The sequence below is a fragment of the Salvelinus fontinalis genome, chromosome 15 (genome assembly GCF_029448725.1).
Source record: "Salvelinus fontinalis isolate EN_2023a chromosome 15, ASM2944872v1, whole genome shotgun sequence".
Lineage (NCBI taxonomy): Eukaryota > Metazoa > Chordata > Actinopteri > Salmoniformes > Salmonidae > Salvelinus > Salvelinus fontinalis.
Window position 1 is genome coordinate 37,391,826 of NC_074679.1, and position 25,566 is coordinate 37,417,391.

Genomic DNA, 25,566 nt, shown 5'->3' on the forward strand with positions numbered 1-25,566 from the left:
GCGTTGCAGTTCTTGACACAAACCTACCTACTACCATACCTTGTTGTCACGTTCTGACCTTAGTTCCTTTGTTATGTCTTTATTTTAGTTTGGTCAGGGCGTGAGTTGGGCTGGGCATTCTATGTTGTTTTTCTATGTTTTGTTCTATGGTTATATTTCTATGTGTTTGGCCTTGTCACGATCGTTATATGGTGGAAGAGAGGAGGACCAAGGCGCAGCGTGAAGTAAATACATTTTCCTCGTTTAATGACACGAAACGAAGAACACTTTACAAACTACAAAACAACAAACGAACAAACGTGACGCTATAATCCAAAATAGTGCTGACACTAAACACTACACATAGACATAGACAATAACCCACGAAATACCCAATGAATATGGCTGCCTAAATAGGGTTCCTAATCAGAGACAACGATAGACAGCTGTCTCTAATTGAGAACCAATCTAGGCAACCATAGACATACATACACCTAGACTGAACACTGCCCCATAAACATACAAAACCCCTAGACAATACAAAACACATACATCCCCCATGTCACACCCTGACCTAACTAAAATAATAAAGAAAACAAAGATAACTAAGGCCAGGGCGTGACAGGCCTAGTATGGTTCCCAATCAGAGGCAGGTGTCAGTCGTTGTCTCTGATTGGGAGCCATATTTAGGTAGCCTGGTTTTCATTGTGTTTTGTGGGTGATTATTTTCTATTTTCTGTTTCACCATACAGGACTGTTCGTTTTGTCGTTTTATTGTTTTTGTTCAGTTTTCAGTTACTTATTAAAACATTATGGACACTTACCACGCTGCGCATTGGTCCTCCTCTTCTTCCACCCACGACGAGCGTTACACCTGTTCAAATGCACTTAAGTCTTTTGTCTTGCCCATTCACTTTCTGAATGGCACACATACACAATCCATGTCTCAATTGTTTCAAGGCTTAAAAATAATTGTTTAACCTGTCTCCTCCCCTTCATCCACACTGATTGAAGTGGATTTAACAACTGACATCAATAAGGGATCATATCTTTCACCTGGATTCACCTGGTCAGTCTATGTCACGGAAGAGTAAGTGTTCTTAATGTTTTGTATACTCAGTGTATAGTGCACTACTTTTGACCAGGATCCATCTACTTTTGACCAGGGCCCAATGGTTCACTATACATGTATAGTGTAATAGGGTGTAATTTGGGATGCAGCCCATGATATCACAGAGAAGATTAGGCTTAATAAACAAACACATCAATACACCCAAGCTTATTCACCACCCACTACCATTTCTCCATTACTTTACAGTGATTGCAGTGCCATTGAGGCTTGTGGGAATGAACTGTGTAATAAATCTGCATGGTGTCGTGTTGACAAATAATTTAGCTGACAGGCTGTCTTCACTGATGTTATCTCAGAAGCAAATTGCACGTGTATACTAGCAAATGATAAGTGCATACATTTCCAGTTCAACATGGGAGGCTGTCATTAAGGCCTTTTAACATTAGTATCTCCCATAGCCAGCTGTTTCATGCCTTCTGGAGGGCACCCCATAGAGCATGGAAAACCTCTCTCACACTGTGACCAACTAGTTTTCAATCAAAGAGGAATTAATTATTTCCCTTATGATATCAGACAGCGAACACCACCCACCATCATTGGCTTGAAGAGGGCCAAAAGCAGTTTGTCACAGTTTATTTAAAGGGTATACTGTAGGATTTCAAACATGTATAACCCATACATACCACATCCATAAGCAGGACATGAGCGTTTCATAACAAAGACAAAACAACAAAAATGTCAATCTGCAGTTGTTGACATAATGATTTGCTTATAATTGTGGTATGAAGGGTTATGAATGTGTTATGTAGACCTTAAGTCCATTTCTTGTAAGAGGTACCAATATGAGTAAAAGGTGAGCTGAGACTTTACTTTATTAAAGCGGTACAGTTGTATACCTGCAGTCCCTCTCTGGCAAGAGCAGAGACATTTTGCATATCGCTCTAGAGGATGCGATGTGATCAAAGAGACAACAGTGAAGCAAGTAGGGGCTCGACAGCACCTGATGCAACGGTAACAAACACTAGCAACGAGCTTTAACTTTATACACATCATCCACCCATACCCTCAGTATTTGCGCTCTGCTATAATGTCAATCGGATCTGTACAACCGCTCAGTTCCGAGTTTGTCTTTTCATAAGGAAGCTTTTAGCAATAGATTTTTCCAACACCTTGTGACATTTATTGATCATAAGGGCTATGTTTGCATCCCAACTGGCACCCCATTCCCTATATAGACTCAGACTATATTGATTGTGCAGGGCTGAAAGAGAAGGCTATTACTAAGTAGGGTGTAAGGACCAATGGTTGAGATTCACAAACAACACTTACATTAGATGAGAACAGACACTACTGTCTGCTGCATCGTGTCTATTTCCAGGTTGATACAGCATGATCTTCACACTTGCATGACATGGGAACCTCACACATTGTCTGCTCTTGGAACTGATTTGAATTTAACTATTGGCTTATAAAACAATGGTATTCAGTGTTATTCAGAGAGCGTCAGGTTACAAATAGGTTTCTGCTATCAGGTTTCTGGTAATCCATTGGATGCATAAAGTGCTCACAGATCACTGCACCTGTACATAGCCCATCTGTAAATAACCCATCCAACTACCCCATCCCCCATACTGTTATTTATTTTGCTCCTTTGTACCCCAGTATCTCTACTTGCACACTCATCTTCTGCACATCTATCACTCCAGTGTTTATTTGCTATACTGTAATTATTTCGCCACTATGGCCTATTTATTGCCTTACCTCCCTTATCCTACCTCATTTGCACACACTGTATATAGACTTTTTCTATTGCATTATTGACTGTATGTTTTGTTTATTCCATGTGTAACTCTGTGTTGTTGTTTGTGTCGCACTGCTTTGCTTTATCTTGGCCAGGTCGCAGTTGTTTTTGAGAACTTGTTCTCAACTAGCCTACCTGGTTAAATAAAGGTTAAATAAATAAAAATAAATAAAATAAATAAAGAATCGTGGTTTTGTTTTGAAAAGAGTAAAATCCGATTTTACTATTTCCCCATGACCTCTTAAATTAGAAGCAAAACAGCAGGCATAATGACTCCAGGATCAAGTCTGTACTTAAAGTAAAAGCGTCATCCTTCTTTAGAAATATATTCTCTCCTCCTATTTTTACTACACAACTTATGACAACAATGACACGGGGTTAAAGTTATGTTGATTGACCTTTGACATGTAAGCTGCAATGCTCTGAGCGAGCGAGATTGTGAGAGAGAGATATATAGAGAGAGAGCTCTGAGTGTTTTAAGTTTGTAATGAACAGGCACTGATTCCAATGCCTTGTTCTTCATATTGACAGATGGAAAGGTGCCAATCCAGAACACTAGGATCCTGTGTGAAACAACTCCCACTTGTTCTCCACCATTCAGCGTTGGTTGGAAGAGAATGCCACCTTCCCTAGAATATTTACGCTCTGTTTCAGTGTAGTTTGAAGGATAACATGAAAATATGAACACTGAAGCGACATAAACAATTGGACAAAGCTTCCTCAGCCTTCCTGCTCGTCCCTGGTGTTTTGTGTCACTACAATTGCAGAGGGACAGCTGAGCCTGAGCCCACACCCAAAACAGACCCAGACAATGGAGCTTGGACTCCTAGCTTCACTGTTAGAGATATTGCATTATGACTGACAACAAAACAGCACAGCAATGTTTGGATTTCCAACTCAATGTAGAAAAGGCTTGTCTAAAAGGGTTGATAACTTTGTGTCAGTTGTGAGTGACACATTTTCTTTGATACAATGATCAGTCCTCTCATAAACTTCCTAGCACATTTTAGCATTTTACATGTACATTACAACACGCAAGTTGACCATCACATACCATGATTGCATATGGATATTCTATCTACTAGCCGTCAATCCTTCTGGAAAGAACCAAATACATCAGTTTGAAATGAATTCTACAATGAATTTCCACTTCGATGACAAAAGAATCATCAACCGCAGACACACAAGTAGCAATGACACTAATGTGTATAGAACAGTGTATAGAAATATAGGCTATTGGTGAGTGAGAGACAAGCTGTAGTGGATTCCCCCTCCCCTCTAAGTCAAGATAAAAGCAAGAGCTTAGCAAACAAGGTTTGGCAAATCTGCTTAAAATCCACTAGCGGAGCATTGAAAGTAAAGGCCTTAGGGTGAGCAGCATACTATCTAGTATTAAAAACCTCGCATTGCATTGCTCCAGAGAGCTGCGCACTATCCTTGAAAGAAAATGTCTGTCATATAAAACCCTCATGGAATATTATTGTAATTCACATGGAATGTTAATGAAATTCTTCAGATTGACTATTTCGTGTGTACATATCCCAATAATGAACATGTTATAACCATGTAATAACATGGTTTGGCTCCTCGTTACAACATAACCGCCAATATGTGTCCGTAGCCTTAAAAAGTCTACTGTATTTTCAAGTAAGAAAATCAGACAGGCCAGGCTGATGCACCATTGAAAAATATACCGTATAAATGCTACAATCTCAATGAATGAATATGTTCATTCTTGTTGACAATGTGCCATCTCCTGGTGATGATCCCCAGTCCTCGGTATGTTATCAGTATCACACAAATAGGCACACCAAACATTCAGACATTAGTTAATACATTGAAATTCTTCATTTACACAATTACATAGCAACCATGCACGAGCGTCGCGCCCCCGCTTTGAGCACTAATGGAAAAGTTACTGAGAGCGATGGTGAGAGCATTATGTATCAGTCGCCATTACTGACTGGGATGAGAGGGGAGGGAGCAATGTCTCGGATTACACGCAGCTAACACCAATAACACTAAATATATGAAAACAATCACATTTTGAATAGAAAGAGTATACACCGAACGCTCCCTGTGATTTAAAGGACACGAGCCGTTGAGAAATCGAATTTGCTGGAGTAAAATAATACACTTGGAATGCTATCTTTTTTTCGTGGTCTCGGGAGCTGGGAGCGACCATGTTAGGTAGGGGAATGTAATTTGGAATGGACTGCATCGAGTTTCTTCATTAGCTACACTCTGGATAGCATTATCTGTGTCAAGTAAATTCCAAATGGTTATATTCACGACCAAGGGAGGTAACGAAATATTCCGGCAAGGTCCTTGTAGTTTATATTTTGCGCTCAGTGAAATGTATTGTTCGACTAACACTATCTTGCTAGCTAGCTAGCCAGCGTTAGCTACAGCTTGCTAGCTAACGTTAGCAGGCTAACCTCAGTCAGAGAGGACTGGAAGCGAGCATTTTTTTTTGCGTGGTTTCGAGGCAAGGCCCGCGAGCTGGCTAGTCATTCTTTCATGCAAATATCATTGATGGGTTGTCATTGTCATAGTTTCTGAATACAATGGCATAGTCAGACGGAGCCTTTTATTGCATGGGTTATTTTAATTGTACCAATATTGCGCAGATTAAGCACGTCAGCTAGGTCAATTATTAACTTGCAAGCTAACGTTACTGTCAAGCTAATGAACCTATCTATGATTGTTGCAAGATGATCGTTCATGTGTTGGTTACTCGCAAATTGTCTAGAACAGCGTTCTACTTTTAAATAACCTCTACATCTCCTGGTAGTGGATTGCTTCTAGTGAGTTTAACGTGTGCCTCTCCGGCGATGAAATTCTTGGTTGTATGTCATTATCATCAATGACGGGGGTTGAGTAGGGCTCACAGTTCAGAACGTAGTTAGCAGACCTTGAATGAAATGTAGCCAGGTACTAGCTACAACTCACAATGAAAGGAAGTCAACGGCAGAGTGAAGGTGGCGATGGTTTGCTATTGGCTACCTTCTCACTTGGATACTGATATTCACATATCTCGCTAATAACTAGAACTGCTATAGCTATGTAATAATAGCTACATTCCTGTCTAATAAAAGCGTGGGACCGTTGTAGCTATATTATTGTGTCGGACGTCAATTTGACTGATTTACTAGTCTGTTTGCTATGTAACATGTCATGATGGGGTGTGTTGCATGATTCTTACGACCGTACACAGTGGAACAAATAATCGCCAGTATTGTTGTCAAAATATTCAATAGATGGCAGGTGCAACAGTAAGCTGCAACAATAGTGTTGCTTGGAGTAAACTGACACGTAATCCATATTGAATGATGATGAATAGTAGTTTATTTCAGTTTATTTCTAAGTTATTTGTGGGTCACTGGTCATTCAACTCAAAGTGGAAGAAATACGTTTTTTGTGGAGTTACTAATATTCTGTGGGGAAAAAATACACTATGAAAAGAGTCACTGACACTGAACATGGGGTTTATTTGTTGTTTAACTCTGACAGACAGTACAGGTTTTATCAAAAAATGTATTTGCTACTAACAGAGTCATTTCTGTAGGTTTGGCTTATGTGACAGTCTCTAGAGAGGAAATAGCATACTGTTGCTGTTCAGATTTGATCATTAGGCCTGTGGACTATTTGCACCTTGACAATGACTCACTGCAATAACACCAAATGCACCCTATTCCCTTCATAGTGCAAAAGTTGCGCACTATAGGGAATAGGGTGCCATTTCGTACGCAAACCATATTAGGCCTATGAAATCAGGTTTTTGGGGTTCCTATGTGTGTTTTTCAATAATACACTTTGTTTTTCAGGGAGGTGATAATAGGGGAGAACCAGCTTCCCTATCGCAGTACGAGGATCTAGGAGGAAAGAGGGATTCACCACTAAAGGGAAGAAGCCATGATTGTGAAACACTACCCTATCTAACCAATGGGAGTGGAATGGTAGCTGTGCTGGTAGAAACCTTTCCTGAAAGTGACAAAGCAATGACAGGGGGAATATAATGGCCAAGAACAAGGAGGCACGCCCCCTAACATATGCTGTCAGTGTTGTTGGCCTCTCAGGGACAGAGAAGGAGAAGGGCAACTGTGGCGTGGGCAAGTCCTGCCTATGCAACAGATATGTGCGCTCCAACGCGGACAGCTACTACACTGAGCACACTTCTGTGTTGAGCACAATTGACTTTGGAGGTCGCGTGGTGAACAATGATCATTTCCTCTACTGGGGTGAAGTGCCACACCGAAGTGATGACGGGCTTGAATGCAAAATTCAAATCATTGAACAAACAGAGTTCATTGATGATCAGACTTTCTTGCCCCATCGCAGCACAAACCTGCAGCCCTATACTAAAAGGGCTGCAGCCTCCAAGATACAGTCTGCTGAAAAGCTGATGTACATTTGCACCGACCAGCTTGGCCTGGAGCAGGATTTTGATCAGAAGCAAATGGCCGATGGGAAACTGAATGTTGACGGTTTTATATTGTGTATAGACGTGAGCAAAGGCTGCAATAGGAAATTTGAAGATCAGATGAAATTTGTCAACAGCCTTTATTCTCAAATGGTCAAATCGAAAAAGCCCATTGTCATTGCTGCAACGAAATGTGACGAGTGCGTGGAGCAGTATCTAAGGGACCTTCAGGCATTCGCTGCAAGCAAAAAGAACCTCCTGGTGGTAGAAACGTCGGCTCGATCTAGCATCAATGTAGACCTGTGTTTTAATGCGTTAACCCAGCAGATGGACAAAACACGAGGCAAACCCAAAACCATTCCTTATTTGGAGGCCTACAAAGTTCATAGACAGTTAGTAGCCACAGTGTCCGACAAGTTTGAAAAGCGGATTGTACAAACCGTCAGAGATTATCACACAAGTTGGAAAATGGTGAGTAACACGTTGAAAAACCACCCTGACTATGAGGAATACATCAACCTGGAAGGCACCCGAAAAGCTAGAAACACCCTCAACAAGCACATAGAACAGCTAAAGCAGGAACATATCAGGAAAAGGAGGGAAGAATACTTCTTGAGCCTGCCAAAAATTCTCAATAACTTGCTCAACAACTTGGAAGAACTTGAGAACCTGAGCTGGTCAGAGGCTCAAAGCATCTTGAAGAGCAGGGCCGAGTTTCAATTCTGGTTTGTGTTGCTGGAGCACACCCCGTGGGATGAGACGGACCAAATTGACAAAGTCAATGACAGAAGAGTGCCCTTTGATCTCCTCAAAACGTCGGAAGGGGAAAAGATTTATCAGAACCATGTCCAACATCTGTTCTCAGAGAAAAGACGGTTAGAAATGAAGGATAGATTCAAGAAGACGTTGGATCGAGTCCATTTCATCAGCCCTGGACAACCCTGGGAAGAGGTCATGTGTTTTGTCATGGAGGACGAGGCCTACAAGTATATCAGTGAATCTGATCGCAGGGATGTTTACAGCCAGCATCAGCAGGAAATAGTTGAAAGGGCCAAAGAGGAATTTCAGGAAATGCTTTTTGAACACGCCGAGCTGTTTTATGACCTTGATTTAAACGCCACCCCAAGCTGTGACAAAATGAGCGAGATCCACACTGTGCTCAACGAGGAGCCCAGATACAGAGCCCTGCAGAAACTGGCCCCGGACAGGGAGTCGCTTCTCCTCAAGCACATCGGGTTCGTCTACCACCCCACAAAGGAGACGTGTCTGAGTGGACAGAGCTGCGTTGACATGAATGTCGAGCAGGTACTGGCTAACAGGCTAGTTCAGCTGGACCACAGTCGCTCTAATCTCTACTATAACAGTGCCAACATTGATAAAGTTAATCTGTGTCTCTTGGGAAGGGAGGGTCTCGCACAAGAACTCGCAAATGAAATCCGAGCTCAGTCCACTGATGATGAGTACACCCTGGATGGGAAAATCTATGAACTGGAGCTTCTGCCTGTTGATGTCAACTCAACGTTGCTCTTTAGCCATACATGGGCGTCGACCTTCAAACCTCATGGAATCTTCTGTGTCTTCAGCTCCATAGAGTCGCTAAATTGTATTGGCGACTGCATAGGGCGAATCAGGGGAGAGATTGCACAGAACAGGAGGGAGAGATACGCTCAGCCATTGCCATTCATTCTAATCCTAGCAAACCAGAGAGACAGTGTTTGCAAAAATATGCCTATCTTGAGGCATCAGGGCCAACAGCTTGCAAATAAGCTACAGTGCACCTTTGTAGACATACCCTCTGATACTTTTCCGCGGAAGTTTAATGAGTTACAAATTAAACAGGCTCTCAGAGGAGTATTAGAAGGACTAAAGCACAACTTTGATGTGATGAGCCCTCTGCCTTCCATCAAAGACATGTCAGAGACCGACTTGAGGATCGTTATGTGTGCCGTGTGTGGGGATCCATTCAGCGTGGACCTCATCCTTTCACCTTTCCTGGATTCACATTCCTGCAGCGCAGGGCAACCTGGCCAAAGTAACACTCTGATCCTCAACAAAATCATCGGCGACAGTCGCAGAAGAATACAGGTCACAGTCCTCTCCTACCACTCCTCCATCGGAATCAGGAAGGACGAGCTTGTCCACGGATACATCCTGGTCTACTCGGCTAAACGCAAGTCCTCCATGGCGATGCTCAGAGCTTTCCTGGCAGAGGTCCAAGACGTCATCCCTGTTCAAATGGTGGCCATCACAGACAGTCAAGCCGACTTCTTTGAGAACGACGAAATCAAAGAGCTCATGACTGAAGGGGAGCACATCGCTACGGAGATAACCGCCAAATTCACAGCTCTATACTCTCTGTCTCAGTACCATCGGCAGACGGAAGTCTTCACACCGTTCTTCAACGAGGTGCTAGAGAAGAAGAGCAGTATCGAGAGCGCCTTCATGTACGACAGCTCTCGAGACTGCATGGGTGCGAGCGAAGATGTCTTCCCCCAGTCTCCCCACAGTCATTCCCCTGCTTACAATTACTACCCTGACTCAGAGGATGACACCGAGGCTCCTCCACCTTACAGCCCCATCGGGGATGACGTGCAGCTTCTTCCAACCCCTAGCGAACGTGCTAAGTACAGGATCGATCTGGAGGGAAACGAGTACCCTGTCCATAGCACACCTCTAAGTGACCACGAGCGCAACCACAGAGTGCCTCCCCCGGTTAGGCCCAAGCCTATACTACCCAAGTCCAACGTCAAGAAGCTGGACCCCAATCTCCTGAAGACCATCGAGGCTGGGATGAGGAGCAACAGACGACAACGCGGCCCCATGGCCCACGGTGAAGACGTTGAGGCGTCCGACAATTACGCAGACCCCATAGACACTCTCCTGAAATCAAAAGGCTTCAGCGACGACATCTACGCTGTCCCGGAGGACACCCAGAGCAGGATTGTCAAAATGCGTAACTCGTTTGGAGGGCTTCACGTCTTGCACGGGGATGAGGAAAACGGCTTCGACCGCAAGGCACAGGCCAGCAGGAGGCCCTCCAAGTATAAGCACCGCTCAAAAATACTCTTCAGCAAAACCAAGATGTACCACAGACGTGTCCACTCCGACGTCAGCGACGATGAGTCTGGGCCGGCCATGCAGAAGAAGAAGAAGGGCAGGGCCCATCGGGGCAGTGAGGAGGACCCCCTGCTCTCCCCTGCTGACCCCTGGAAGGGAGGGATAGACAATCCTGCCATCACCTCGGATCCAGAGCAGGATGACATGAAGAAGAAAAAGAAGAAAACGCCAAAGACAAAGGAACCTAAAAAGGTAAGTGTTCTGATTCTTCATGTTCTGTGTAATCGTTTCTTATATAATTTTTTTAATGTTGTTTTAGATTGGCCTAATACTTACTGTAAAGAGAAATCAAAGCTATTGTACATGCTATATGTAATTGTACATTGTCTACCAGCTGGTCATACAGTCCAGTGATCTCAAGCACTACACATGATTACTATGAAAGAGATTCAGAATCGTCTGCACTCATGCAGAGAAGCAAGTCAATGTTTTATCTATCACACTGAGAGCAAACGTGACTTGCAATTTCTGTTCAATATTGCAACATCACATATTCCTGGCCAAACATGCCCTCCCATTCCTCAGCAGTTACACAAGCAGTGACGAGATAATCACGGTTAAATATGACTGCCATATTGCGGATAGCCCCTTCTGTTGTCATAGTTGAGGAGTGAGAGGAGATGTATGCAGTTGAAGAATATCTGGGCATCCCACTGTATTGTAGTCTGGTCTGGCTACAGTTGGCCAGGTGTTAAAGGCATTTGGAGGCAGGCAGGGTTCCCAGGGCTTGGAGGAAGTGTACTGAGGCATGAATCAGTGGACAGCGGTTATGTTCAAAATGGCACCCTATTCCCAATTTAGTGCACTACTTTGACCAGAGCCCTATGGACTCTGGCCAAAAGTTGCGCAATATATAGGGAATAGGGTGACATTTGGGACATAAGTGACAGATTGGCCTGTTAGAATATATTCTCCCAAACTTTATATTTTCACAGAAATACAGTAGGTAAACCATCACAATTACGTTTCAAAGAGCTTGCTTCATTCTTAATTTTGTAAATTGTTTTGTCTGCATATAACAGGGCAATCTATCGTACAAAAATGTTTTGGCTAAAAGCCAAACTTCATATATTACAATCATGAATCGGTGACAGTACAGTAGCACTAATGCCATGAAGAATACTCTCATTGTTTGAACAAAATAGTATTTCTTGCAAGGTGTTTTACACTTGTGGGGGATGACAACTCTTGAAGAATTGAAATTCAAAGGATTAACTTTTTTCTCTCTCTTGAAAACGATGCTGTAATGTTTTCTTTCACTTTGTGTTTTTGTGTTATTCACAGCCAAAATCCAAGCCCCCAAAGCCTTTGTACCCACCCACACGGAGGAACTGGGACAGCAACTACTTTGGTGTTCCCCTGCAGAACCTGGTCACCCCGGACCGGCCAATCCCCTTGTTCATTGAGAAGTGTGTGGACTACATTGAACGCACTGGTAGGTTACTTTTTATCAGTTCTCCCTCATCTCTGTTTTGGGTTGTTGTTACTATTTGAGTGTGTGAGCATGACGCTGTAGTAGTGTGTGTGGGCGTGCCTTCCATTTCTCTCTTGATCATAGGCAACCCCAAGTACTGTATGTTTTGCTATTTGGTTGGAATTCACTTGAACTTTTTGTGACCGCTGCTAACAAAATGTGGGATTTATTCCTGCTGCCTTTTCACTACTAGCTGACAGTTCTTGGGAGTTCAGTTCTATGATAATACGATAAGTCCTCTCCCCCAACAGACTGGCATGACCTTTATGACAGACCATCATTGGGGTTTTGATTATTGTTCAGTGTTTCCCCTATATTTATTTAGCAGCGGCACACCGCCACTGTTAAATCAGTCACCACTGAAAAGAATAGACAAAAAAACAAATATATACATATATAGAGAGATTTTTAAATTCTGCTGAGACGTGCTTTTAAGATCAGTGACAAGTTACAACATCCGATCCTCTGAGAAACCGCCAAGGTAACTAGCTAGCTAAATCAAATCAAATTGTATTGGTACCATACACATATTTTAGCAGATGTTATTGCGGGTGTAGCTAGCTTGTAATCCTGGAAGTGTCGCCAACCCTATTAATAGATGTATAAATGTATGCCCCAGGAAGACCAAAGCCATCAACCCACCGCTGCTTCAAAAAATCCTAGGGGAAAGACTGCCGTTATTGCATTACAAACCACTGAATTCCAGGAAGAAGAGAGGATGGATTTATTAGAGCTATGGTGTAGTTCCTTGTAAGGGTCCCCTCCTGTTTGTATTGACTTAACCTTGCTTAAGATCTTCTGAAGCGCTTACTTAGCTCACTTGATCCTTTTAATTGTTGGATCTCATATAATGTTAGGGGTTATTCTAGTGATTCATTAATTTGGCCCATGGGTTTTAAACAAGCTTATTCACTGAGATGCCCAGCTACATTTGTTCATAATCCTTTAGTAGTCAAACGTAGCATTGTATTAATATTGTTTCCCTTTGCAATGAAACAAAGGTCTTGACCCGCCTTAATTTCTGCAACGTGTATCAGTCACCAGCTACAAGCAATGACTGGGGAAAGAAGACTCTGCTAACTGCTTACACACTCAATCGCGGTTTTCGTTAAACTTGTCCTTTTTCCTCAGTAATAAATTGCGTTTCAAGGGGGGCATAAGAGGGGAGGGCGAGCGACTGGGCATGGTGAATGATTAAATGGAATTTGATGTTGATGCATTTGGAAATCTCATTGGCCATTATTGTCTAAGCACTTAGCCTAATGCGAGAGAGGGCAATATTTTGAAGGCAGCAGCAGAAATCTCCCTCTAGGGTATTGGTTATAATATCTGATTTGTAAATCTGCAGTTCACAGTAGTGTCTGGAACTGGAAACGATATCCTCTCTGAGCTTAGTGAACCCGCCAAGCAGCATTCGTTTTTTACCTAGATATAAGAAAGTGCTTTTCCATACATTTTGGGGGGTTGAACGTAATCTCAGAGCATATGTTAACCCAAACTGGGTAAAAAAGCTGATTATTTTTGTTTGCTTTGAAGTCAGTGGAGTAGAGTAAAAGTCTGAATTAATTCAAGTAGTAGTCATTGGAAACTGCCTGCTATTGCTTTCAGGGGCGTCGTGCCCCCCTACTTCCCTTTACCATGCTTTGTAGCTGACCACCATATTCAATGGAAACATTGACTGGTAGGCCTACTAATCAATACCCAGTGAGTGAGTAGCTTAGTAGTCGGTCTCAAACAAACCAACATTGTGGTGAATTTCACACGGGTCCGAGTAGCCTAATTTGTGGCCAAAAGAGTTTGGTTTTTGTTGGTTTCTTATGACAATTGTGATGAGACTCAGACAGGGCCTGAATTTAGCTCTGGGGACCTTGGTTTCCACTGGACTGGAAGTCCTGTGCTAAGAAAATAGTTATAATAGGTGGCAGACTAACATCGGATCACTGAACATAACATACAACAGCACAGTGCTGCAGAGTGCAGGAAGAGAGTGGCTGGTTTCATCAAGAGCCTGAAGAATGCTGAAACAAAATGAGCAATCACATTCAATTAACAGACACCCATGGCAGCCCATTTTCTCTCGCCATCTCTCCTCTCTCTCTCTCTCACCCTTTCTCTCCCCTGTTGCTATGGGCCCTCATCTCTCCACATCACAAAATGGAGGAAAGAAAAAAATGAAAGAATTAATGACATGCTGCATAAAGAAGCATGTTCAGACTGGCTTGCTGACTAGTAGCTAATCTTGGGTTATATATACAGTTCCAGTCAAAAGTTTGGAAGCACCTACTCATTCCAGGGTTTTTCTTAATTTTTTACTATTTTGAAGACATAAAAACTATGAAATAACACATATGGAATCATGTAGTAACCAAAAAAGTGTTAAACAAATTAAAATATATTTTATATTTGAGTAGCCACCCTTATCCTTGATGACAGATTTGCACACTCTTGGATTCTCCTCAACCAGCTTCATGAGGTAGTCACCTGGAATAGATTTCAATTAACAGGTGTGCCTTGTTAATTTGTGAAATGTCTTTCCTTAATGCTTTTGGGCCAATCAGTTGTGTTGTGACAAGGTAGGGGTGGTATACAGAAGATAGCCCTATTTGGTAAAAGACCAAGTCCATATTATGGCAAGAACAGCTCATAAAGCAAAGAGAAACGACAGTCCATCATTACTTTAAGACATGAAGGTCAGTCAATCTGGAAAATGTCACAAAAACCATCAAGCGCTAAACCATCAAACTGGCTCTCACGAGGACTGCCACAGGAAAGGAAGACCCAGAGTTACCTCTGCTGCAGAGGATAAGTTCATTAGAGTTACCAGCCTCAGAAATTGCAGCCCAGATAAATGCGTCACAGAGTTCAAGTAACAGACACATCTCAACATCAACTGTTCAGAGGAGACTGTGTGAATCAGGCCTTCATGGTCAAATTGCTGCAAAGAAACCACTACTAAAGGACACCAATGAGAAGAAGAGACTTGCTTGGGCCAAGAAACACAAGCAGTGGAGATTAGACCAGTGGAAATCAGAGTACAAATTGGAGATTTTTGGTTCCAACCGCCGTATCTTTGTGAGACGCAGAGTAGGTGAACGGATGATCTCTGCATGTGTGGTTCCCACCGGGAAGCGTGGAGGAGAAGGTGTGGTGGTACTTTGCTGGTGACAATGTCTGATTTATTTAGACTTCAAGGCACATTTAACCAGCATGGCTACCACAGTGTTCTGCAGCGATACGCCATCCCATCTGGTTTGCGCTTAGTCCCACTATCATTTGTTTTTCAACAAGACAATGACCTCCTGGCTGTGTAAGAGCTATTTGACCAAGAAGAAGAGTCATGGATTGCTGCATCAGATGACCTGGCCATGACAATCAGCTGACCTCAATCCAGTTGAGATGGTTTGGGATGAGTTGGACCGCAGAGTGAAGGAAAAGCAGCCAACAAGTACTCAGCATATGTGGGAACTCCTTCAATACTGTTGGAAAAGCATTCAAAGTGAAACTGGTTGTGAGAATGCCAAGAGTGTGCAAAGCTGTCATCAAGGCAAAGAGTGGGAAATGGTAAAAATAAAGAAAAACCATTGAATGAGTAGGTGTGTCCAAACTTTTGACTGGTACTAGTACTGGTACGAGAGAGGGATTTGTTTCCCCAGGGATTCACAATAGTAAGGAAGGAGTAGCCTGCTCCCTTGATGCACTTTTTCCATTAGTGGTAATGGAGGCCTGTGATGTTCACAAACAACCATGGGCAGATAAAGCCGTCTCACTGGATCACAGAGAAAGTCAACAGTCAAGTTAACTCACACCAGATGGATGAGGGGGGTCACAATAAGGGATGACTGTCATCTCTGAGTGACATTTGTGTACATAAAATGTAGGCTATACAGTAAGTAAAGGAGATTAATGCATTGGTATTCTATGAGCAAACCAGTATTTACTCGTAGCTACACTGAACAAAATATAAAAGCAACATTCAACATTTTCAAAGATTTTACTGAGTTACAGTTCATATAAGGAAACAAGTCAATTTAAATAAATTTATTAGGCTCTAATCTATGGATTTCACATGACTGGGAATACAGATATGCATCTGTTGGTCACAGATACCTTAAAAACAAGGATCAGAAAACCAGTCAGTATCTGGTGTGACCACCATTTGCCTCATGCAGCGCGACATGCATCTCCTTCGCATAGTTGATCAGGCTGTTGATTGTGGCCTGTGGAATGTTTTTCCACTCCTTTTCAATGGCTGTGCGAAGTTGCTGGATATTGGCGGGAACTGGAACAAACTGTTGTACATGTCGATCCAGGGTATCACAAACATGCTCAGTGGGTGACATGTCTGGAAGAACTGGGACATTTTCAGCTTCCAGAAATTGTGGACAGATCCTTGCGACGTGGGGCAGTGCAATATCATCCTGAAACATGAGGTGATGCCGGCGGATGAATGGCACGACAATTATCCTCAGAATCTCATCACGGTATCTCTGTGCATTCAAATTGCCATGGATAAAATGCATTTGTGTTTGTTGTCTGTAGTTTATGCCTGCCTATACCATAACCCCACCGCCACCATGGGCCACTCTGTTCACAACGTTGACATCAGGAAACCGCTCACCAACACAACACCATACACGCTTTCTGCCATCTGTCCTATACAGTTGATTTGTCCGTGAAGCGCACACTTCTCCAGTGTGCCAGTGGCCATCGGAGGTGAGCATTTGCCCACTGAAGTCGGTTACGACGCCGAACTGCGGTCAGGTCAAGACCCTGGTGAGGATGACGAGCACACAGATTAGCTTCCCTGAGACGGTTTCTGACAGTTTGTGCAGAAATTCTTTGGTTGTGCAAACCCACAGTTTCATCAGCTCTCCGGGTGGCTGGTCTCCAATGATCCCGCAGGTGAAGAAGCCTGATGTGGAGGTCCTGGGCTGGCATGGTTACACGTGGTCTGCGGTTGTAAGGCCGGTGGACGTACTGCTAAATTCTCTAAAACGACGTTGGAGGCAGCTTTTGGTAGAGAAATTAACATGACATTCTCTGGCAACAGCTCTGTTGGACATTCCCGCAGTCAGCATGCCAATTACATTCTCCCTCAAGACTTGAGACATCTGTGGCATTGTGTTGTGACAAAACTGCACATTTTAGTGACATTTTAATATCCCCAGAACAAGGTGCACCTGTGTAATGAGCGTGCTGTTTAATCAGATTCTTGATATGCCACACCTGTCAGGTGGATGGATTATCTTGGCAAAGGTGAAATTTGTGCGCAAAATTTGAGATGAATAAGATTGTTGTGTGTATGGAAAATTTCTGGGATATTTTATTTCAGCTCATGAAACATGGGACCAACACTTTACATGTTGCGTTTATATTTTTGTTCAGTATACATTTGTTAGACACACAAGTAACTGAGACCAAATTATATTTTGCAATACTGACCTGGTTAACACTTCTGTATCAGCCTGCATGTTAACCCCTCAACCCTCAGTATGTGTCCAGATTAGTTGGTTTTCCAATTGGACCACCGCTGCTGTACTTACAGATACCAGGCAAGAGGGAGCAGAGAGAGGACTCAGACCAACTCAGTGGGAATGCAATTACAATAACCATGAGCTTTTTCAGCATTCAAAGTGACTTTATGTTGAATGGAAAAGCATCCGTCAGCTCTGTCCCAGCAGTGTGTGCGTGTGTGCATGTTTAGCCCCTGGATCCGAAGATTGGGAGGATGGGGGTGGCGACTGAGCCGCGGCGTCCTGTTTATCATTCTCCTCAGTCTCAGGGATTACTCTGCTCCTCAATGGGCCAATGATTGTCAGGCGCCAGCCATGCTAGTTTGAGTTACTCGCGCCAGCCGTCAATGTCAACCAAGACGAGGAAACGGATCTCGCTCTCGAGAATACTCACTGTACTACAGTCAATATTGAGTAGGAAAAAGTAAAAGATTTGTTGACGTATTCTAACTTTGATTAGGCCTCTTCTATTCTTATCTAGGTTTGTTTGTATGTGTTTATTACCTTTGTTTTGTTGAAGTCTTTTACTGAGTGTCAGTTGAGAGGGAGGGTTAAGGTGGTACTGCGACAGTAACAGTAGCGGCCATAATTAATCATCTTTCCCTTGTTCTTTTGAAGTGTCATCTCTGGTGAGCTGTGATACTGCATTGAAGTGTTGCCATCTCTTTCTTTATCTGTCTCCGTCTGTGTGTGTGTGTGTGTATATTGCCCTGAGGTCAGTCACAGCCTGTTGTTCAGGTGATTTGTTAAGGTCAATCCAGGCAGGAGCTTTTAGCCAGGGCCTCAGTGAGCCAGGCCCAGGGGGAAAGCTCAGAGCTGGGTGGAGGTGCAGTAGTAGGGCCATGATCAGATGTACAGTATTAGTCAAGCCTCTTTTCAATCCAGCTCCAGCAGTAGTTTCGGGTGGATGGGCATCATTGCAGGCCCTGTGGCCCTGTGCTGTGTACTACTGGGGCATGACTTTGCCTTGTGGGGTTGGGCATGACATGGCAGGCCCTGTGCTCCAGCTAGCAGCCTCTGGGGCATGGCTCTGCCCTGTGATGCGCCTCTAACTACCACCTGCCTGGCTCTCTCCCCTACAGTCAGATGAACTATGACTCACTTACCCCCCCCCCCCCCCCCCCCCCCCCCATGACAATGGGGATCTGTGTCCCTCCAGACTGACTGAATGATTCGTCAGTTCACACAAACAACAATCAGTTATGCATGGGACTTTGGGACACGCTCTTCTCTTTCTACAGCAATACTGGAACTGAGGGTCTGACCTCTGCTGTGCTGCTGTTGTGTTCTACTCTTCCCGCTCCACTCCCCTGACCGTTGTGACTCAAGCACCTTGCTGGAGGCCAGCTGCAACTGGGGAATTCTGTGATGATGTGGCAGACTGCTTTTTCAAGGTCTCCACGGACGGGGCGAACGCTTAGCGGTCCATGTTGAACAAGACAAAGTCCTGTTATTCCCTTTGGCAGCTTGCTCTGCTCCGCTCTCTCCCCTCAGTCTGGGGCCAGAGGATGTCACAGAGGGAGCTTGAGTGAGTTGGATATGACAGAGCTGTCGACTCGACACACATCAGGTCCCGTTCTTCTCTAGCTGTGGCTGCAAGCAGGCTGGGCTGGGTGTTATTAAGCACTCTTCTTCATCCTACGCCTCTTGCTCTTCTTCCTTTTCCACCTCCTCCTCCACCTCTTCCTCCTCCACCTTATCTTGCCTGGTGCTGGCCCTAAGAGGCCCCAGTGTTTTTGGGTCTGTGTATAACAGCAGGCCTGGGTCTTGTTCAGTAGAACACAGTGTTTGCAACGCAAAACAAAAATCTGTATTCTTATTGGAAAAGCTTAGGTAGTGCCGTCCTGTTTCACTCCGATTCCAAACGTTTTCTCACTACGCAACATGACCCTGTTCTGAGCTGCCTGCCAGTGCCACCGACCCTCCCTAGTGAGTCCCCACCACAGGCACCAGGGGTGGCCCTCCCCTTCCTCTTCTGCTGGCAGTCATGTCACATCAGCCTCACAATGGAAGAACAACACAACACAGCCTGAACAGAACACTCTCTGCCAACAGGCCCTAAACACTGTACTGGTTCCATCAACCATCAGCCAGCCCTACCCACCCCATAGCAAGGAGCTCAGAAGAGTTCCTCTTTTCTGTTTATCAACACTTAACTGTTGGTATGGTAACCAGGGTCAAATTACCCTGAGTAATGCACTACTGACACACACCATAGGACATTACTTCTTGTTTATGTAACAGTTTTCATGGCTCTAGGCTGGCAGTTGATCGGCGCTGGCATAGTGGCTTGGCTTGTAATCCTCCCCACATCACAACGTCGTTAGTATGACAGCGTTAACCAGCGTAGCTACTACACCTTAGGTATTAATACTTCTCAGGGCTGCTGGAGTGAAGTGTTTGAATGAGCGGATCATTGTGTTAAGCCTCTCTAACACTCCTAGCGTGATTAGCCTGTGTGTGTGTGTGTGTGTGTGAGCATATACTTGGTACTTTTCAGAAACATTTTCTAGGCTGCCAGCAAAAACAAAAAGTATTGAAAAAGTTTTATTAAAAGAATGTAGGTAGCTAGCTGTTGATTGGAAAATCGTTCCAATGTGTCATCACCATCAATATCTTTGGCTGATGTCATCAAAGCCTGAAAAAGTCAATTTTTAAGAGTAGAATATCAGCACGGTCTTAGCATATACACTGTGTTCCTATTAGTTAAACTTTAAACCGAATTCTTATTACAAGCCTGTTTTTGTTGCTGGCATAATCCATCACATTTATCTCATTATATTCAGGCCAGGATTTCTAATGGGCCTCGCAGCTGTTAATCTTTTACAATAAGGCAACTAATGTAGCTTTGCTCTGCTGCTGCTGTCCCTGGTGAGAAGAGAACGAGAGCGAGAGGAAACAAAAGGGAAAGGGGCAGAGGGGGTGTAGGGAAAGTGATGTACATCTTTCTCATTTACTGTCACATGCACAGATATATCAACTATAAACTCAGCAAAAAAAGAAACGTCCTCTCACTGTCAACTGTGTTTATTTTCAGCAAACTTAACATGTGTAAATATTTGTATGAACATAGCCAGATTCAACAACTGAGACATAAACTGAACAAGTTCCACAGACATGTGACTAACAGAAATTGAATAATGTGTCCCTGAACAAAGGGGGGGGGGGGGGTCAAAATCAAAAATAACAGTCAGTATCTGGTGTAGCCGGCAGCATTAAGTACTGCAGAGCATCTCCTCCTCATGGACTGCACCAGATTTGCCAGTCCTTGCTGTGAGATGTTAACCCACGCTTCCACCAAGGCAACTGCAATTCCGGACATTTCTGGGGGGAATGGCTCTAGCCCTAATCTACACACATTACCCCATAATGATAAAGCAAAAACAGTTTCAGACATTATTGCTAATTTATAAGAAAAACACTGAAATATCACATTATACATAAGTATTCAGACCCTTTACTCAGTACTTTGTTTTAGCACCTTTGAAAGCGATACAGTCTCGAGTCTTCTTGGATATGACGTTACAAGTTTGGCACACCTGTATTTGGGGAGTTTCTTCCATTCTCTGCAGACCCTCTCAAGCTTTGTCAGGTTGGATGTGGAGCTTCGCTGCACAGCTATTTTCAGGTCTCTCCAGAGATGTTTGATCAGGTTCATGTCCGTACTCTGGCTGGGCCACTCAAGGAGATTCAGAAACTTGGCCCAAAGGCACTCTTGCGTTGACTTGGCTGTGTGCTTAGGGTCGTTGTCCTGTTGGAAGGTGAACCTTTGCCCCAATCTAAAGTCCTGAGTGCTCTGGAGCAGGTTTTCATCAAGGATCTCTCTGTACTTTGCTCCATTCATCTTTCCCTCGATCCTGACTAGTCTCCCAGTCCCTGCCACTGAAAAACATCCCCACAGCATGATGCTGCCACCACCATGCTTCACTGTAGGGATGGTGCCAGGTTTGCTACAAACGTGACGCTTGGCGTTCAGGCCAAAGAGTTCAATCTTGGTTTCATTAGACCAGAGAATCTTGTTTGTCATGGTCTGAGAGTCCTTTAGATGCTTTTGGCAAACTCCAAACGGGCTGTCATGTGCCTTTTACTAAGGAGTGGCTTCCGTCTGGTCACTCTACCATAAAGGCCTGATTGGTGGCGTGCTGCAGAGATGGTTGTCCTTCTGGAAGGTTCTCCCATCTCCACAGAGGAACTCTGGAGCTCTGTCAGAGTGACCATCAAGTTCTTTGTCACCTCCCTGACCAAGGCCCTTCTCCCCCGATTGCTCAGTTTGGCCGGGCGACCAGCTCTAGAAAGCGTCTTGGTGGTTCCAAACTTCTTCCACTTAAGAATGATGGAGGCCACTGTGTTCTCGGGGACCTTCAATGTTAGTATCTCGACACAATTCTGTGTCGGAGCTCTATGGACAAATCCTTCAACCTCTTGGCTTGGTTTTTGTTCTGACATGCACTGTCAACTGTGGGATCTTATATATAGCAGGTTGAGAGCTTCAAGTTCCTTGGTGTCCACATCACCAGCAAACTAACATGGTCCAAGCACACTAAGACAGTCGAGAAGAGGGCACGACAAAACCTATTCCCCCTCAGGAGACTGAAAAGATTTGGCATGGGTCCTCAGATCCTCAAAAGGTTCTACAGCTGCACCATTTAGAGCATCCTAACGGGTCGCATCACTGCCTGGTATGGCAGCTGCTTGGCCTCCGACTGCATGGCACTACAGATGCTGGAGGAAATGGGTACAAAAGTATCTATATCCCCAGTAAAACGAGTCCGATATCAACATTACCTGAAAGGCCGCTCAGCAATGAAGAAGCCACTGCTCCAAAACCGCCATAAAAAAGCCAGACTACGGTTTGCAACTGCACATGGGGACAAAGATCGTACTTTTTGGAGAAATGTCCTCTGGTCTGATGAAACAAAAATAGAACTGTTTGGCCATAATGACCATCGTTATGTTTGGAGGAAAAAAGGGGAGGCTTGCAAGCCCGAAGAACCTCATCCCAACCGTGAAGCACGGGGGTGGCAGCATCATGTTGTGGGGGTGCTTTGCTGCAGGAGGAACTGGTGCATTTCACAAAATAGATGACTTCATGAGGGAGGAAAATTATGTGGATATATTGAAGCAACATCTCAAGACATCAGTCAGGAAGTTAAAGCTTGGTCGGTAATGGGTCTTCCAAATGGACAATGACCCCAAGCATACTTCCAAAGTTGTGGCAAAATGGCTTAAGGACAACAAAGTCAAGGTATTGGAGTTGCCATCACAAAGCCCTGACCTCAATCCTATAGAAAATGTGGGCGGAACTTAAAAAGCGTGTGCAAGCAAGGAGGCCTACAAACCTGACTCAGTTACACCAGCTCTGTCAGGATGAATGGGCCAAAATTCACCCAACTTATTGTGGGAAGCTTGTGGAAGGCTACCCGAAACGTTTGACCCAAGTGAAACAATTTAAAGGCAATGCTACCAAATACTAATTGAGTGTATGTAAACTTCTGACCCACTGGGAATGTGATGAAAGAAATAAAAAATTAAATAAATTATTCTCTCTACTATTATTCTGACATTTCACATTCTTAAAATAAAGTGGTGATCCCAACTGACCTAAGACAGGGAATTTTTACTTGGATTAAATGTCGTGAATTGTGAAAAACTGAGTTGAAATGTATCTGGCTAAGGTGTATGTAAACTTCTGACTTCAACTATATTGGAAAATGTATGTCTAGGAGCTGTTTGGTGGTCAGAATTGTGGACTAATACTAATGTTAAGGTAGGATTTGAATGGAGAAAGCTGATCCGAGAGCATCGCTGACTTTTTTCATCCTATCTGTATCGACACATGCGCCAACGACACACTTAATGAATGTTCTCTCCGCGAGGTGTTCTTGTGACCCTAGGTAACATGATCAGCTTGTCAAACTTGTCATTATGGATTCCAATACCTATGTCTCTGTTCCTTCCTCTCATAATTAGCCCGGTTCTGCCTAGGTATGCTGTGTGGCAGTTAATACAGTCAGCCTGGCTACAATCCAGTCAGCACTGGAAGAGGAGGATCGAGAGAGGAGGGAGGTAGAGAGGGATGAGTGAGAAGGAGTTCATGTTAATGACTGTCCTCTAGTCAGTGTAGTAGCAGTGTTAGGCCTCAGTTGCCGTGCCTCCTCTCCTCCCTCCATCCCTCATTCTGCTAAGTCTTCTCGAGTACCAGGGGAGCTGCTTCTTACTGTCTGCTCTAGGTGTACACATTCTTGGTGGCACCTTATGTCCACAGACAGACCGATACACAGACAGACTCCGCTCTGCCAACTGGGCTTGATGTCTATGAGCTCATCCTTCACTCTTTTACTCCTGGCCCAAATGCCTCTGCATGAAGGTAGTGCACTATATAGGGAATAGGGTGCCATTTGGGATGAACCCTGGGTCAGTGTGCTCACTCAGCCCCAGAGAAGAGAGGAGCAGTTATGTGTCTTGTCTAGAGTATCTACCTAAGCTTGTCATCAACGTTTACAGTATAATTGTTTAAACCCTGGCCTGCTGGCTTAAAGTTCATAGAAGGAAATCAGTCACTTGGAAGCCAGGCCCAGGCCCAGCCAATCAGAATTAGTTTCCCCCCACAAAAGGGCTTTATTACAGACAATTTTAGAGTGGCCTTTTATTGTCCCCAACACAAGGTGCACCTGTGTATTAATCAGCTTGTTGATATGCCACACCTGTCAGGTGGATGGATTATTTTGGCAATGAAGACATGCTCACTAACAGGGATGTAAACAAATTTGCGCACAACATTTTAGAGGAAATTAGCTTTTTGTGCATATGAAACATTTCTGGAATCTTTTGTTTCAGCTCATGGTACACTTTTCATATTTTTATATTTTTGTTCAGTATGGTTAGCGATGGTATCCGACTGTATTATGTATTTCTCCCAAATGCCTACCTATTTCCTTTTCTTTATTACATTTTTTTACCCCTTTTTCTCCCCAATTTCGTCATATCCAATTGTTAGTTACGTTCTTGTCCCATCGCTGCAACTCCCGTGTGGACTCAGGAGAGGTGGAGGTCGACGCAATGCGTCTTCTGAAACATGACCCTGCCAAGCCACAATGCTTCTTGACACACTGCTCACTTAACCCGGAAGCCAGCCGCACCAATGTGTCGGAGAAAACACTGTACAGCTGGCAACTGGAGTCAGCGTGCATGCGCCCGACCTGTCACAAGGAGTCGCTAGAGCGCGATGGGACAAGGACATCCCAGCCGGCCAAACCCTCCGCTAACCTGGCCGACGCTGAGCCAATTGTGCGCCGCCTCATAGGTCTCCCGGTTGCGCCCGGGTTAAAACAGCCTGGGATCGAACCGGGGTCTATAGTGACGCCTCTAGCACTGCAATGCAGTGCCTTAGACCGCTGCGCCACTCGGGAGACCCTTCTAGTGCACTACTTTTGACCTCGGCCCATAGGGTGGGCTATTTGGGATACAGACTAGTTCACCCGTCCCATCTCCTTTCCTCCCGCATTGCATGGGGCTGGTGATTTATGGGCACAGAGGGCTGCAAGGAAGGACAATTATTAATACACTAGGCTGGAAATGTATGAGTTGGCTAGGATGCTCTGGTCTCTTAATACAATGTAGTTAGTTACTGTTACCCCTACATCCCAAATGACACCCTATTCCCTACATAGTGCACTACTCTGTGCTGTTGTCAAAAGCCGTGCACTATGTAAGGAATAGGGTGCCATTTGGGAAGTAAGCAAGCACTGGCCTGAGCCTCAGCCTCCCTCCACTGAAGATGGAATAGCGCCCTAGACTCCAGTTCAGACAGAGTAGGTACTAGTTACAAACGACCAAAACATTTCACCACCACAACAGTCAAGTTCATTTTGTCGATATTAGCTTCCTTCTTTTATTTCTCTGACTGAATTAGTTGAGTCCTTGTCATGATCAATGGGTTTAATAAAACACTGTTTATTTTGTTATTTTTGTGGAATATGGATGGGAATCTATGGCCTACTGTAGATACTGATGTAGGATAGCATTAGGTCAGGAGGATTGTGAAGATGGGCAATGATGGTGAAGTTCTCAACTCTCTCAGCTCTGCCACCTGACTGGTTTAACACGGCATATTTCTCATGCCATTGTTGCCTAGAAGAGTTTGGCTTCTATTTGGTTTCAATTGACAATTTTGATGCCAGAGGTCCT

General features: G+C 44.1%; 1 protein-coding gene across 3 annotated transcripts in view; it reads left to right on the top strand.

The window, feature by feature from the left end:
• Positions 1 to 4,790: 4,790 nt before the first annotated feature.
• The window catches only part of arhgap5 (Rho GTPase activating protein 5), a 39,517-nt gene continuing 18,741 nt past the window's right edge, over positions 4,791 to 25,566 (top strand). The window contains exons 1-3 of one of the 3 annotated variants that reach the window (XM_055863651.1): positions 4,791 to 5,042; positions 6,680 to 10,584; positions 11,677 to 11,827. In XM_055863651.1, the coding sequence (XP_055719626.1) occupies positions 6,871 to 10,584; positions 11,677 to 11,827 (3,865 nt within the window). In that variant the 5' untranslated portion in view covers positions 4,791 to 5,042; positions 6,680 to 6,870. The other 2 variants (XM_055863653.1, XM_055863652.1) reach the window with 2 other exon arrangements.